Consider the following 14,648-nt stretch of genomic DNA (forward strand, 5'->3'; position numbering starts at 1 on the left):
TGCTCGCTCAGGCCTGTCCTGCTACTCAAGCTATGCACACTTAGCCTGGAGATGACAGCTGTGGTGTCACTGGGAAACTTCACAGATTTTCTTTTGCCTGTGGGCCCTTAGATTTCTTCAGATGTTAGATGATCTGACTGTTTTTTTCCACTGTCTTTTTGTTTTTGTTTGTTTTTTTGCACGTATGCAAATAATAATAATAATAACTCAGATTAAGATGTGAAAATTGAAGATCAGGTTTGATGTAGTATTCGTGCCCACATTTAAAGTTACGCTCTCTCGTGGAGGCTGTGAACGCACCCTCATTATGTGTGCTGTGGGTGGAGCTGGAGGTTCAGACCTGCTGTACCAGCTCTGACTCTGTGATCACACTGTTGTTACAAAGGATGCCAGCAGTGGAATGGGAGAAATACAGTGAAAATGGACCTAAATCCTAAAATGATTTTTTTATTATTATTATTATTTTCCCCGTGGCTAAATGTTGGATTCTTTTTATAGTCCAGAATTTAAACGCCTGCAGTTTTGGTGAGTCAAAAACTTTATTTTTTAACGCGTGAGTTAAGATGTAGTTTTAGTTTACATTTCCATCCTTGGATTGACCTCATGGACTGTGTGTTCCCTGAGCAAACGGCTGCCAGAGAATGAGAGGAGACTGCTTTCCTCAATAAACTCACTCCAAAGTTCTCTTTATGGCGTTTCAAAATGACAGATTCTAACTTGAGGAACGAAAGTCACAATGGAATCTACGGTGATAGTGAAGCCTACAATAGGTCTGTTTTGGACAAGGGCTTTCTAAACGACAGCTCCATGACATGCAGGAACTTCACAATGGACTCACATTTTGTCGGGGTTGGGATCTTTCTCTCCGTTTTTATTTTGGTGGCGATCGTTGGGAATATTTTGGTCATCCTGTCCGTGCTGTGCAACAAACACCTACAGACTGTCACAAACTTCTTCATCGTAAACTTAGCCATCGCAGACCTGCTGCTGAGCATCATTGTGCTGCCTTTCTCTGCGTCTTTAGAGGTTTTGGGATGCTGGGTGTTTGGCCGGGTTTTCTGCAACATCTGGGCAGCGGTGGATGTGCTGTGCTGCACCGCATCCATCCTCAGCCTCTGCATCATCTCCATCGACCGGTATATAGGTGTAAAATACTGCCTGAAATACCCAAGTATCATGACAGAGAGGAAGGCGGTGGCTATTCTAGTTTTGGTATGGGTGTCATCTACTGTCATCTCTGTAGGACCGCTCCTGGGATGGAAGGAACCGCCGCCTGTGGACGAGAGCATCTGCAAGATCACAGAGGAGCCGGGTTACGCGCTCTTCTCCTCGCTCTTCTCTTTCTACCTCCCGCTCATGGTCATCCTCATTATGTATTTTAGAGTGTATGTGGTGGCCCGCAGGACTACCAGGAACCTGGAAGCGGGCGTCAAAAGGGAGAGAAATAAGTCGATGGAAGTGGTCCTCCGGATACACTGCCGCAGCGTGCTGGAGGACGCGCGTCCCGTCAGCTCCAAAAGCAGCAAAAACCATCCGTTTCGAAGTTCGCTGTCAGTTCGGCTGATGAAGTTCTCCCGGGAGAAAAAGGCTGCTAAAACCCTCGCCATCGTTGTGGGGATGTTCATCCTGTGCTGGCTGCCTTTTTTCTTCTTTCTGCCGTTGGGTATGTTTTATGACTTCATATTTTTGTCTCCCCGGCATCACATCACATACACTCCAGTGCGTCTTTTGGTTCTTTAGTGCGTCTTTTTGCAGGGAAATTTGCAATTTTGCACACTTTTTTTTGTTGTTGTTGCAAATTCTTAACGTTTTCAAGTGACCTACTTAAATGTTTGACTCTGCTTAATGCAGTTATATTAGAGCAGGATATTTTGGCTGATTTATTTTGAATAATTCATAATCTTGCTTCAGTAGAGTAGGAGTGAGTAAACATTTGTGTGTGCTGCTCTTCTTGGTATCTGTGCAGACTTGGCTGCAGAAGAAACAGTACACATTTAAGACATCAGTTTTTTTTTTAAAGTAAGAGTTCCAGCATAACAAAACCATATGGCATGATGGGAACTCAGCTTTGATTAAAACTGAAGATTGTTAGGCCTAAGAAAACAAAGATTTTGCTCAGAAAAGGTCAAAGCTGCAACATGTCTATTAATGGGGCTTGTTTTCATGCCTGTCATTTTTCTTCACATTACTAATATGCTTTTTTTTTGTAAAGTCCAGTCATAGCAGAGAGGCATTCTTCAGTAATGAGCACTCAGATTATTTGACGTTAAAACCCTAATACTCTTAATACATATCTGCACAAGTGGTCATATATTTTCTCTGGCTTGTCCTGCAAGATTATTTCAAATTGAGCTGCAGAGATTTTGAGGTATTAGACATGTATTTTTACCTTCTTGCAAATATAATGAAACTTGATCAGCTTGTGTTGCTTGAAGCGAAAACAAACAACTGTAGTCTCTGTCCAGAATCACAGAGTGATAAGACCTTGTTGTGAGGAACTATACTAAAAGAATCACAGTTCATGAGACACTAATACAACTGCAATATACTGTTAACAAAGGCAACTAGCAACTGTCTTGCACTATACATCTTTTGCACTCTAACTGCATTGTGCCTTCATTTTGTGTTGCGTGTGCCTCATTGTAGGTACATTTTTTTACACTTTATATTTATCTTAAGTTTTAGTTATATGTTATATGTTGCGGAGTGAAGAGTAACGCAATTTCGATTCTCTGTATGTCCAGCAAATATAGCAGATTTGACAATAAAGCTGACTTTGACTTTGACTAAAGTAATATCTAAAACTGCAATTCCTCTTGTGGCCACTGGGGACTGTCTAACTCCCTTGTTGCTCCATGTTAAAGTAGTTTTGGCCTCTGTGATCATTTTCCTTGTCATGGAAGCTGCACAGATGGTTGAATATTTATGTATAGTTTTATATGGTGGCTTGGTTGTCACCACCATGGTCCTGCATGTGCCCTTCTTGTTAATTTCATTAGAGTCAAATAGGGTGCACAGTGGCAGCTGAGGTTGAAGCTAGTAACCTGAGGCAGCATGTCAATAGTATAAACAGCAGTTGTACTGAATTGCAGCATGGTTAGCATCACCGCTTCCCAGCAAGGTGGTTCCTGGTTTGAATCTGGCGAGGGCATGTTCTATGGGTTAACTGGGGGACTCATTGGTTGCTGCTCTGTCTATGTCTGCCCTGGAAACCCCCCAAAACCCCCCCCAAAGCTTGGATAGTTTTCAATCTTCATGACTGTAGTACAGGACAAGCATGGATGGAGGCTGTTGATGCTACTGCATTTTTTGGCACTTCCAGATTTGTTTCATAGGTGGCATATTGCTGTCTGTGCAGTGATGTGGTTGCTGTATGAAGATTGTAGTACTTTGCTGTGTGAAGGAGATTGTAGTTATAATGTGGACCACAGTACTAACCGGATGTGGGAGATCAGACATCAGAGAGAGAGAGAGAGAAAGAGAGAGTCTCTTATCAGTGCAGATGGTGGAGAAGGCCCTTCAATTAGAGCCATTATGGAAATACATGAATCAAGCTGAAGTATTCAGCACGCATATGCTTACTTACATTAGAGATGGTAATTGTATTAATGCCACACCTGGGAGCACACACATATACACAAAACTAATGGGGGCTTCATAATGAATTTTTATTTTGCATATGCCTCATACAGTTCAAGCTACTCTAAAGATGCAGCACAGCACTCTCAGCCATGCTGCTGCTGCTGCTGCCCCATATAAATGTATGGAACCAAGCAAAGCTTGCAGGAAAAGAGAGATTACAACGGTCCTATTGATCACTTTATATGGCCACTTAGGGCATCTTAGACAGATGCTTCACGAGTTCCTGTGATTAAAAATGAGCAAAGACAAGAATGAGCTTCATCAGAGCACATTACAATATTATTAATCCATTTTTATAATAGCAGCCAATCACTTCAAAGCCACTGTCTAATAATAGAATTTTCATCAACATTAGGATAATGATCATCATGATTTGTGATCACATTACCCAGCTTGCTCTAAGCAAAGGTCATCCAGGAACTCACGTCCCAAACACTGACGGTCAAAATCTGTATTCACCAGACAAAACAAAAGGCAGCTCAGCCAAAAGGGGTAATTATCTCAGAGAAATATGTCTCCTGTTGTCTTTAATTGTTTTTAATTTTTCTGGTTCCCTGTCGATGGTAGAGGCTTCTAATTTGCATGATAAAGACAGTCAGGCCATCAAGAACACAGTTTCCATCTTTAACTAGTGTCTGCTGTAATAGATGAGCTGTAATGTTTATAAGTTTAATAAAACTCTCAGGAATTTAAACTCCTTTCTGTAAACCATCTGGTGTGCTGAGTCCTTTCACACACGCTGTTCTGCCCTGATCTCTGACCTCCCAGTAGGATGTATTTTCAACCATAAGTCCCCCACAGGGATCAATAAAATGTTCTACTGTCATTTTATCTCTCTGTGTGTGTGTATGTGTGTGTGTGGTGTGGGTGCAGTTTGTTTCCTGGCTGAAGAGTCTCAGATAAACACACCTATACTTCATGGTGGTCCATTGTCGAGACGATCATTAACGAGCAACCTTTTGCTGAAAGGCAGACATATACTTCCAGTGCTTCTTATGCCAATCAGGCTGCCGGTGCGATGATGCAAATCTAGACAGAGTAGTCTGACTCATATAAACTCTGGCGATAGTGCCCCATAACATCATTTGCTTATATTAGAGCAGCAGACTCATGAATACTATTTTTTTCTAGTAAGGAACTGATGAAATGAAGATATATAGCTTTCCAGTTTTCAGAAAATGAAGTCTCATCCACATTGCACTGGGAATTAGTTTGCGGGAATTTCAGCACAGAAGACAGATTATAATTGACTCCCTTTATGCTTATGTTTCTTTGTTGTTCTAAATTGTTTCAACAAGATATTTTTGTTTTATTTTGAATTGGATAGTCGACAAATAAATAATCAAAACAACACATTTTTCTCAGGTATAATGAACCCATAATGTACACAGATACCTACAAAAACAAGCTAACAGCCTGTTCTGCTATTAACTATGTTAAATTGTGTACTTGTATAATTTTTTTTAAAAAAAGCTACTCAGTGTTTTAACTCATAGTTAAACATACATTGTGCCACCATGAATAAGTGAAGCACCTTGACAGCCAAGCAGCAGGCTACATAATGCAAGTCCTACAACTATAGTATCGGTACTAGTAAGTGTTGCAGTTTTTGTTTCATTCTTGTTGCCATGAAGGCACCAAAGTTCTTGGTTTGGTAAAAGACCAACTTATCCACCAAAATAATGAGTCCCACCACAAAAGGCACACAATCAGCTGTGCACACAACCACAACCATGTATTACAACTCACATGCATATGCCATATAGATTTTTTCCTTGTCTTTTTCCAGAACCCATAGATTACCACACAACTGGTGAAGCCAAAGATTGACATGCCAGACAACATCATTGACGTCAAAACTGTCACAACGTGTGACATGTTGTTTCATCTCCATGAAGCTGAATGTTATTTTGAGTCTATTCTGCAGCCGTGCACAGCATCATATATCTTTGTTGTGATTATATTTAACCTTTGTTTTGACTTATTTATAACAATCAACATTTATAGGAAGCAGCGGGGAACGGCGCTACAAAAAGAGTAGAAAGCACTGAGAGAAAAGATCATTGATACTGTATCTGTGGCCATACCAGGGTGAATTTTAAAAAGCACAATATAGAAATATTGATCTTCACACAAAACATTAAATGTCAAAGAGATCATTTCATCCCAGGCCTCTGTCAGCTGCCACAAAAGATCCATCACAAAATGTTTTCTAAATTTGAGAGTGACTTGTTCACAGGCTTCAGTGTTCACTCAAGTTTATATACATATGTATGAATTTTAACTGATGTTAAAATAGCACAGAGGATGCAAAAAAGGCAATCTTGCAGACATCAGAATTGAGAAAAAAAAACTGTTATCTCAAAGGTAATAAATCAAAAAAATCTGCTGTTGTCATGGTGTTGCGGTTGTGCGTCAGAGCAGTGATTCACTTGGTGTCTGCCTCTGAGCTGATGTTTATTTTAGTGAGAATAATCAATGGAGAACATCTCTTCCTTTAATTAGGTGTGAGCTTCAGTGACACAAAATTCTGTAATCATGAAAAAGACATTATAAAGAAGAGTGTGAGCTCAGTTTCTCCCTCTTTTCTGAGTAAATGGCACAGACCTTCTCTTCGCATTTGTTAGCACTCAGCTGGTAGCTGATGTCAAAACAGCGAGAATCCATTACTTTGAAAATCACATACAAACCATTTCATATGCTTCCGCGTTGTACTAACAGGAGAGAAATGATAATGAGCTTCTGGGCGACTGCAGTGCTGACTTCACATTAGCATCCTGATCGTATGCTGCCTCTTGTGTCCAGGGTCAACGCGGTGTTAAATCAAAAGCCTGGAGAGAAAAGAACAACTTAAAAAAAAAAGTAAAAGGCAATATTCCAGGATAAACAACGTGTTATACACCCTGTGTATTAAGATACAGGCAAAAACAAAAACAGCTTGAGTCGTGTAATACAAAAATCTAAATGTTTTTATGGAGAAGACTGAAATTTTGAGTTTAAAGAGATAATTTTGGCACACACACAATCTCCTAAATACAATGGAATATTTAAAGGTTCTCCACAATATGGTTTCCCATTCCCACAAGGACTGCTAGGAAACATAAATCATCGTATATGATGATTTGATATTTGCCATATGTGTCTGACTCCATAAAATGTGTCAGTATCACACATTCTGCTCATAGAACTCATGTGTGTGTGTGTGTGTGTATGGTGTCAGATCCTGTTTTTCTCCCATTAATAAACACACAGCGCTGCACAATAAATCATTAAATGATATCCTACTGTCAGTGAGCTGGAAAAGACACACATATCATTTTATCAGCTCTTATTGGCCAAGCTGGAAAAAAGAAACCAATTAAAAATGGCCGTATCATCTAAAATTGATAACAACAGCAAGAAAAAAATGGTTGAGATTGTCAAAATCTTAATCTGAGACTCAGTAACAGCAATAATATGGGCGAATAGAAAACATATAGTACATACAAAAGCAACCATAACCATGTAAAAGCTATAAAAAATATGTACAGGCCAACTTTGACATCATCACTCCAGCCCTTGTTCAAAAAAGTTTTTTTTTTTACAGTTTTGATATTATTTGTATACTCACTCGTCATCCTCTTGGCTCCACCTCCTTTTAGGTTCCTTCTTCCCGGCACTGAAACCATCTGAAACTGTATTCAAGGTCATCTTTTGGCTGGGATACTTCAACAGCTGCATCAACCCCATGATCTACCCCTGCTCCAGCAAAGAGTTCCAGCGGGCTTTCACTCGTCTCCTCAGGTGCCAGTGTCACCACAAACGAAGGGTCCTGCGCCGCTTCTACGACCAGAGGTGGCGAACAGCTGTCAAGGGAATGACAAGAGATCAGAGGGAGGACTACAAGCCTAGTTACGCTGTGCACGAATCCTGCGGAAGCTCCTCTTTGCTGCACAAAAGGAAAGGACACTCGCTAGGCTTCAAGAGATGGAGTCTGTTTCCCCCTTTGCAAAAGTCCTCCTTCCAGCTGAAGGAGAAAGTGAACAATCTCTCCAATAAAATCAGGGGAGGGACGGGGAAAGGTAGCACACCTGCAGTGGGCAGGATTGATACAGTAGACACAGTCTCCATGGGGATTTACAACTCTTGTGAGCAGAGCAGTTATCAGTTCTATGATCTGGCAGAATGCTATGGCCTGAAGGAGACTGACATTTAAAGGGCTGCTGGGGACAACTTTTTATTTATTTTTAAAAGGGCCATATTGGACCAACATGCCAGAAAGACTGTGATAGAGCATAATTTTGTGCTCACAAAATATCTGAAAAATCAAAGCTTGTTTAAAGCTGACAATAACAAGACTAAGTCCTTCATGAGCAACGTGTTTATTTAGATAAAAACTGCTTGGAACAACCTGATCCTTCAGACTTTCTGCTGTCGTGCATCAACAGTACACAGCCTGTGTAATGTCTTGTTGTTGTGAGACAAGCCAGGTCCATTATTACTGTTGTTGTTATTATTTCAGTCAGTGTGACTGACACATTAGAATGACGACTCCCACTGAATGGTGATGGCTTTCTTTGATATTTTGTTGATTTAAAAAAAATAACTGTATTGACCAACTGTAATAAAAACAGCCATAATAGAGTCATAAGTGCAATTTTATTGTTGGATGTAACCAAATGTAGAATGAGCTATGATCATTCTTTTGTCACTTTTTTTTTCCTGCCTTGATATGTACACTGAGTCTACTCGGCTCTCCTGTAGTAATTATGATGATGATTTGTTTTGCTAAGTGAATGTGAAAATACTATGCTTTTCTTTGCATTTTATTTTCAAAGTGATTTGTTTGTTTATGTCCAATTAAAAGTGAAATAAAAAAGAAGATAAAGCAAAGTTGGGAAATGAGTTAAATAATAAATAAATAAATCATCCAGTAGGTGTCACTGTTGTTGAAGCTATTTTTGTCACTGTCACCTTTTCACCATATGCATCTGAGAAGCAAAACCAATTCGATTTAAACAAAATACTTTTTAAAATGTGTTGGTATTAACCATGCAAGGACCTGCTGTCTGTCAAACTAAAACCCGAAGGAGATCAGAGACTGACTCTTCCGTAAAGCAGGACCTGCAGGCAATGCACAGCAACAGGGGGGTCATCAAGATGAATAAATCTTATTAGCCTAATGCATGAGTTCACTGAAATCTTTTCTCAAAGATTGGAAATAGCTGAAATTGTACTTTCGTCCAAAATGAATATACAAAAGAAGAAAAAAATGTGAGGAGATGAAGTGCTAGTGTAGGAAACTTGATCTCAACTAAAGAATTTGTTAAAAAATAAACACTATCAGTACAAGAAAACATGGTAACTTTCTGGGAAAATGTCCTCATTTATTCCTCACACATGTAAAGAGTGCATTAAGTCAGTCTAACTCTGATAAAAGTCACTGGCTCCCTTTTTTTTAACATGCCGTGATTACATTTTCACACCGTTAAAGACTTTGCTGCTGCTTTGACGCCTGATTGTGTGGATGTCGGTGTGGGTGACTGTGGCTCCGAGCTAAATAAAAAAAAGACTGACATTTAAGCTCCTCATGTGCAAAAGCTGTCTGCTTCTTGACTGTCCTGAGTGGGACTAATTTGTTGTGCCCTCTCAGTATACTGTGACAGTAAGTGCTTTGCTGGATAAAGTTACAAGAAGAATGACGCAACTGCGAAAAGAAACTACTGTATACTTACTTTTAATGGGTTCCAAAAAACCTTTTTCACTCAAAGTGCTCACTTTACAGCAATGTTAAACCACAAATTGAGTCTTGTTTTCTCCTCTCTTTTTTCTGTCAGTTGTCAGAAGATGTGATTGTTAGTCTCCATGGAAACACATCAGAAATAGCTTGAAGTTAAACATTGTCGGTCTTAAATAAGTTAAAAGCCCCTTTTTAGCTTTTTGGTATAGTCTGTTGTTTTAATGGTTGTTCATCAAGAGTGTTTTTCTAAAAGAGCAAACATTTCAGTTTCAGTTCTGACTCACAGAAAAAAAAGATGTCTGGAATAATACTGTGTAAGAGATTTTGGGAGTAGATTAAAAGTAATGTGAGAGATGAGAAACAAAAACCTCGCTCTATTAAGAATAATAAACCTCAATTACTTCTCATTATAAGCCTCATTCCAACATGATGAACATGTTACGGTTTTGGCAGACCTTAAATAATAGTGAAACATATTTTTTATGTGTAAAATGAATGCCTTACAAGATTTTTGAAACAGTAATGGAATAACTGGAATATGGACTGAAGGCATCTGTTAAAGCTCTTGTAGATGTAACACAGGGGCCACACTACTGAAACTACACAAGGTTATTTAAACTTTGATTGTTTTTTGTTTTGTTTCAAGTAATTAATTAATTGCCACACCTTTAAGTTGGCTGTTAAATTCAAACAAAAAGGAGAGCCTCTAGAGGATGACCCCCTTTTTATGGAAGGCCTATCACAGGAGACGAAGATGGGGTCTGTAAAGGGGGTCAGAGTGAGTATAGTGAAACATAAATGTACCAGGTTTTATAAAATGTATTCCCAAAGCCATTATGTCACCTTTATGAGAAAACACAGCTTTATAAGAATCAGTATGGTTCTTACCTGAACTGTAAATCTACATGTGGTGTTGAACTTCATCCCAGTTCAAGAGTTGACTTGCGTGTCTTCAAGTGTCTTGCATTGACGTTTTGGAAAGTCTTCTCTCAGCATGAGGACTGAATGTGTGATCTTTGAGGCCCAGAGCAACATACAGAAGTCATCCAAAGCTAATTTACTTATAAACCCTGGGAAAAGTGTTTGTGAGAGAATCACACGGGAACCTTTTTACGTCACAAAAGTCAAAATTGGAAGGTAGAAAGTTCATTTTCTACATCATGGTTAATGGGACTGTAGTTGGCAGTCCCACCTCATTACTGCAACAATTCACAATTCAAACAAATTTTAACGTGGCTACGAACAATAATGAGTTGAGGGTTGAGGTTTAAACTTTGTGAATGGCACCTTTGATTCACAAAAAATACAACCCAGATCCTTCTTAACCTACACAAACTGTACAGATGTAATCTCTACTTTATGGCTGGCCTGCACCTTCATTTGCCTCTTTCCTGGTCTGTGATAGCTCCATCCCAGGGGACGACCCAGGCAGGCATACCCTGCAGCCCATGAACATAAGGAACGCCCTACGAAAGGAACGGTTGAAGAAACCATACAGGAAGGGATTTAGAGATGAGTTGATATATCCTAACCACAAAAAAATGTCCCAGATGACAACCTCTGTACTGTAATCGATGAATGGGTCAACAATGTTGACTGTGAAGAACGGCATCCAGAAGATAAGGAAAACTCCCATGATGATACCTAAAGTTTTGGCAGCCTTTCTCTCCCTCTTCATCATGTTCCTGTGTCTTTTTTTCCTGCTCGAGTCTTTCCCCACTCCAGCAGCCATCTGACTTTCCATGGCGCTGATCTGCCTGGCCTGTCGTTTGGCAGCTTTGTATATCTTCCAGTAAGCCACTAGCATGATAGCCATGGGCAAGTAAAAGGCAACCAGAGATGCCATGATGGCATAAATGCGATTGACCAAGAATACGCATACATCTTTTGGAAGTGGTACGTCTACGCCAGCAATGTGAAGATCCAGCATAATGGGGCCAAAGGAAATGAGCATGGGGACAATCCAACATACAGCAATGAGGAGAGCAACCCGACTGTGCGACATCTTTAAGGAGTACACAAGGGGGTTGCAGACCGCGTAATAGCGATCAAAGGAAATGCAGCTGAGGTGGAATATTGAGGCTGTGCAGAGCATGACGTCTAAGCTAGAGTGAAGGCGACACAAAAGGGAACCGAAGTACCAACATCCCTCCACAGTCCGAATCATGCTATACGGCATTACTACCAGGCCAACAAGGCAGTCAGCCACCGCCAGGGACATGACGAAGGAGTTTGTGGGCGACTGCAGCTGTTTGAAGTAAGCAATGGACAGGACCACCAGGAAGTTGCCCACCACAGTACAGATGATACCAACGGAGAGAAAGGCATAGAGGAAAACACGAGAGAACTGGTGCCTCAATGTAGTGCAGGATTCCATCTCAATCTGAAGAGATGTGTTGGCATCTCCGAGCCATCCCCAGCTGCTGTTATCCATGTCTATCCGGTCTGATCAAACCTGTCGAAACACACAGATACAGTTTAAAGTAATGACTCAGCAGTTATTGAGGTAGTTTGCTTACACTCCACTACGCTACATTAACAGCAAACAAGTGGACAAACCACCCAGAATTCTGTTTGCTTCACACTCAATTGCCGCTCCATGGTTACTTATTATCAGTTAATCTCTAAACTGTGAGCTGCAGTTTGCAACATGAACTGGGAAAAGCCAAAAAAGGCTCAGTAGAGAAAACCCTGGTGGTCTATTCATTAACACAGACCTTGATACAATGAGAGGGAAGATATATATGCATTAGCAATGAGTCCATTATCATCAAGTCTGTTGGAGTGGAACAGATATACATATAGATGTATATTTGGTTTATTATTTAATATTAATGCATTTAATTTCACCCAAGAACTTGACAGGGATCAGATTAGATTTCCTGTGGCAGTGGAGTGAACAAGGAGCAGCTGCTCCAGCTGACTTGGAACAGATTTTAATGAACACCACAGGGACGATGCAGCGGTGATGACGTAAAAACACAAATCTTTGTATTTTGGGTGGGTCAGGTCACCACTGCCTATCAAAACCCAAAAATATCAAGACTAAGTGTTCTGATTAGAATGTAAAGTCTTTGTACCACTGCTAACCTCATGATATAAACAATCCATAAGTTACAAATCAAAATATCCCACCACCCTTATTCATTTCTTCATTTTTTTTTCATCATTTTTTTCCCTTTTTTGGAATATATGTTTAATTTCCAGTGTCTCTTTGCTTCTTAATTACTTAAAAAATAAGTAAACCTTTAAACAACAGGAAAACACACTGTGTTACAGAACAATGTCTTTCATCTGCAACAAGCTTCTCCGCCATTGTTTTTCCTGGTATATTTCATGCATTCATTCATGTTACTGCAGGTAAGTTATAAAGTCTAAATGGATTGCTACTGTGGTTTTCTGAATGAATGCTAAAAGAAATACAAAGATAATGTACTGTGATCCCTTCATTACAGTGAATTTAATCCTGACATGGTGATTCATCATCCTAAAGAGGTTCAATTCACTGTAATCATCAGAATAATGCTGCACATTATACTGGTTGTTACATGGGCACTTACTAAATATAGCAATAAAAGGCTGATCTACATGAAATATACTGGGATGTGATCAGGACAGAGATTTAGTATTGTTTATAATTCATTGAGCTAAAGCAGGTGGAAGTGCCCTTTACTTTGTGTCCCCACTTAGAGAGACAGGCGGTACTCCATCATTAGCAACAAAGTGGAGGGCCAGTCATCTCCAGTGCAGCCCCCATGCACACATCATTGTTCTATTTCATCCATAAAATTTCATCTAATACAATATGAATTTTACTGTGTTAATTTGTATGATATATCTTATCGGTCACACAACCCCTCCTCCATTATTACAAAAGCTTTTTTGATGTCTTCCTGTCAAGCTAGCAAAGTGTAATTAAGTGTACAAAAATCAATTTATATCTGATGGTTACAACTGCAACAGCAGAAATAATAACAGACAATAGAAAGGACACAATGCAACCACTACACACACACTGAAACAAAATGTACTAATAGGAAGGTTAGAGAGCGCTTTATGGTCCCTTTTTTATTCAAACAAAATACATGCAAAAAGTAGTTTGTATCTATTTCATGGGTCTATAGAGTGAATTTTAAAAATAAATGCTATAGCTTCTGTAGCTGATTCAAATATGGTGTGGACGGAAACCCCAGAAAACAATGACACTCACCTGCAGAGAGGAGAGATGATCGTCTGTCCCCATGCCTGTATCCTACTGCTGTTCCCTCAACCTTTGTTTTTTTTTACACAGATGAGAGGGATGGGAGAGGTGGGAAGTGGCCTGTAATGAACGCATGCAACAATAATCACAGTAACAAAATACAGTCTGCTGCCAACTCCCCTGCCAACCCAATTCAAATGACTGTGGATACGGAAAGCAAGAGACTCAACCGTTCATACAGTGTCATGTTGGATAGGAGAAACCTGACATCTTTATATATTTGGTAAATAAGAGATCATTTGATACTACTATTGATACACACTACATACACTGTGTTAGTGTTAGATCTTCCACCACCAGCAGATTTAACATTTTGCTCCTTAGCAAAACATTAGGCTCTCTAACTTAACTCATTCAAAGGGGACACAATGTAAAATGACACTTCCTGTCTTATTGTTTACAACAGCAATTTCTATTTGAAGTACTATTGTAATATGACTTTATTTGATTTTAAATGAGTTTACTACTTTTTCTACATGCCCCTAAAACAGCTTTCATCATCTCTTCCATGTGTGTCAGTGTGCAGTAGACCACAGCCACTCCCGCTGTGCTTGGATACCTTGGGCCTCAGCCAGTGACAGACGCATCTCAAGTGTGGCGGATGTGTTCTAATTAAACATGGGGGGATTTTTAATGAAGGGAGTAAAAAAAAAGGCACATTAGCTCAATAACTTTTTTTTTTTTTTTTCCAGACCAGTCATTCATATGTGTAATGCCAGTGTGCTTTACAGGCACGGTAGACTGCTGCACATCTGCTCTTTTGTCTGTGAAAGAGGTTGATTCCAGCGCTTTGTTGCAGCTGAAGTGACCCATCTTGTATGATTACACATTTCATTATCAAAGGGTGCAATAGTGACTAATGCGACTGGAGCGAACATTTAATGTTTGATCCTTTAATTTTGTCATCATTGTTTCAGTTTGTGATGAAGCTCCTTGTAATTACATTCAACAATTAAAAAGAATGAAGAGATACTGCCCATTTTATCCTACTGTAAACTAGTAAATGTTTTCAATGAATAGAACAGG

General features: G+C 39.6%; 2 protein-coding genes across 2 annotated transcripts; one reads left to right on the forward strand and one right to left on the reverse strand.

Moving 5' to 3' along the window:
- The first annotated feature begins 401 nt into the window (after window positions 1–401).
- adra1d (adrenoceptor alpha 1D) lies at window positions 402–8,051 on the forward strand. Its single transcript, XM_028407387.1, has 2 exons — window positions 402–1,663; window positions 7,284–8,051. The coding sequence occupies exons 1-2, from the start codon at window positions 703–705 to the stop codon at window positions 7,835–7,837; spliced, it is 1,515 nt and encodes a 504-aa protein (XP_028263188.1). The 5' UTR covers window positions 402–702; the 3' UTR covers window positions 7,838–8,051.
- Window positions 8,052–10,718: 2,667 nt separating this feature from the next.
- On the reverse strand, window positions 10,719–11,795 carry LOC114440744 (5-hydroxytryptamine receptor 4). Its single transcript, XM_028413214.1, has one exon. It carries the CDS (start codon window positions 11,793–11,795, stop codon window positions 10,719–10,721), a length of 1,077 nt encoding a protein of 358 aa, XP_028269015.1.
- Window positions 11,796–14,648: the final 2,853 nt, after the last annotated feature.

The sequence above is a fragment of the Parambassis ranga genome, chromosome 1, assembly GCF_900634625.1.
Source record: "Parambassis ranga chromosome 1, fParRan2.1, whole genome shotgun sequence".
Classification (NCBI taxonomy): Eukaryota; Metazoa; Chordata; class Actinopteri; family Ambassidae; genus Parambassis; species Parambassis ranga.

Bases quoted from the DNA above. Each gene is read 5' to 3' on its own strand.
- adra1d (XM_028407387.1), top strand. From the start codon at position 703: ATGACAGATTCTAACTTGAGGAACGAAAGTCACAATGGAATCTACGGT. The intron at 1,664-7,283 runs GTATGTTTTATG...ACCTCCTTTTAG, and splicing joins TTTCTTCTTTCTGCCGTTGG to GTTCCTTCTTCCCGGCACTG.
- LOC114440744 (XM_028413214.1), bottom strand. From the start codon at position 11,795: ATGGATAACAGCAGCTGGGGATGGCTCGGAGATGCCAACACATCTCTT.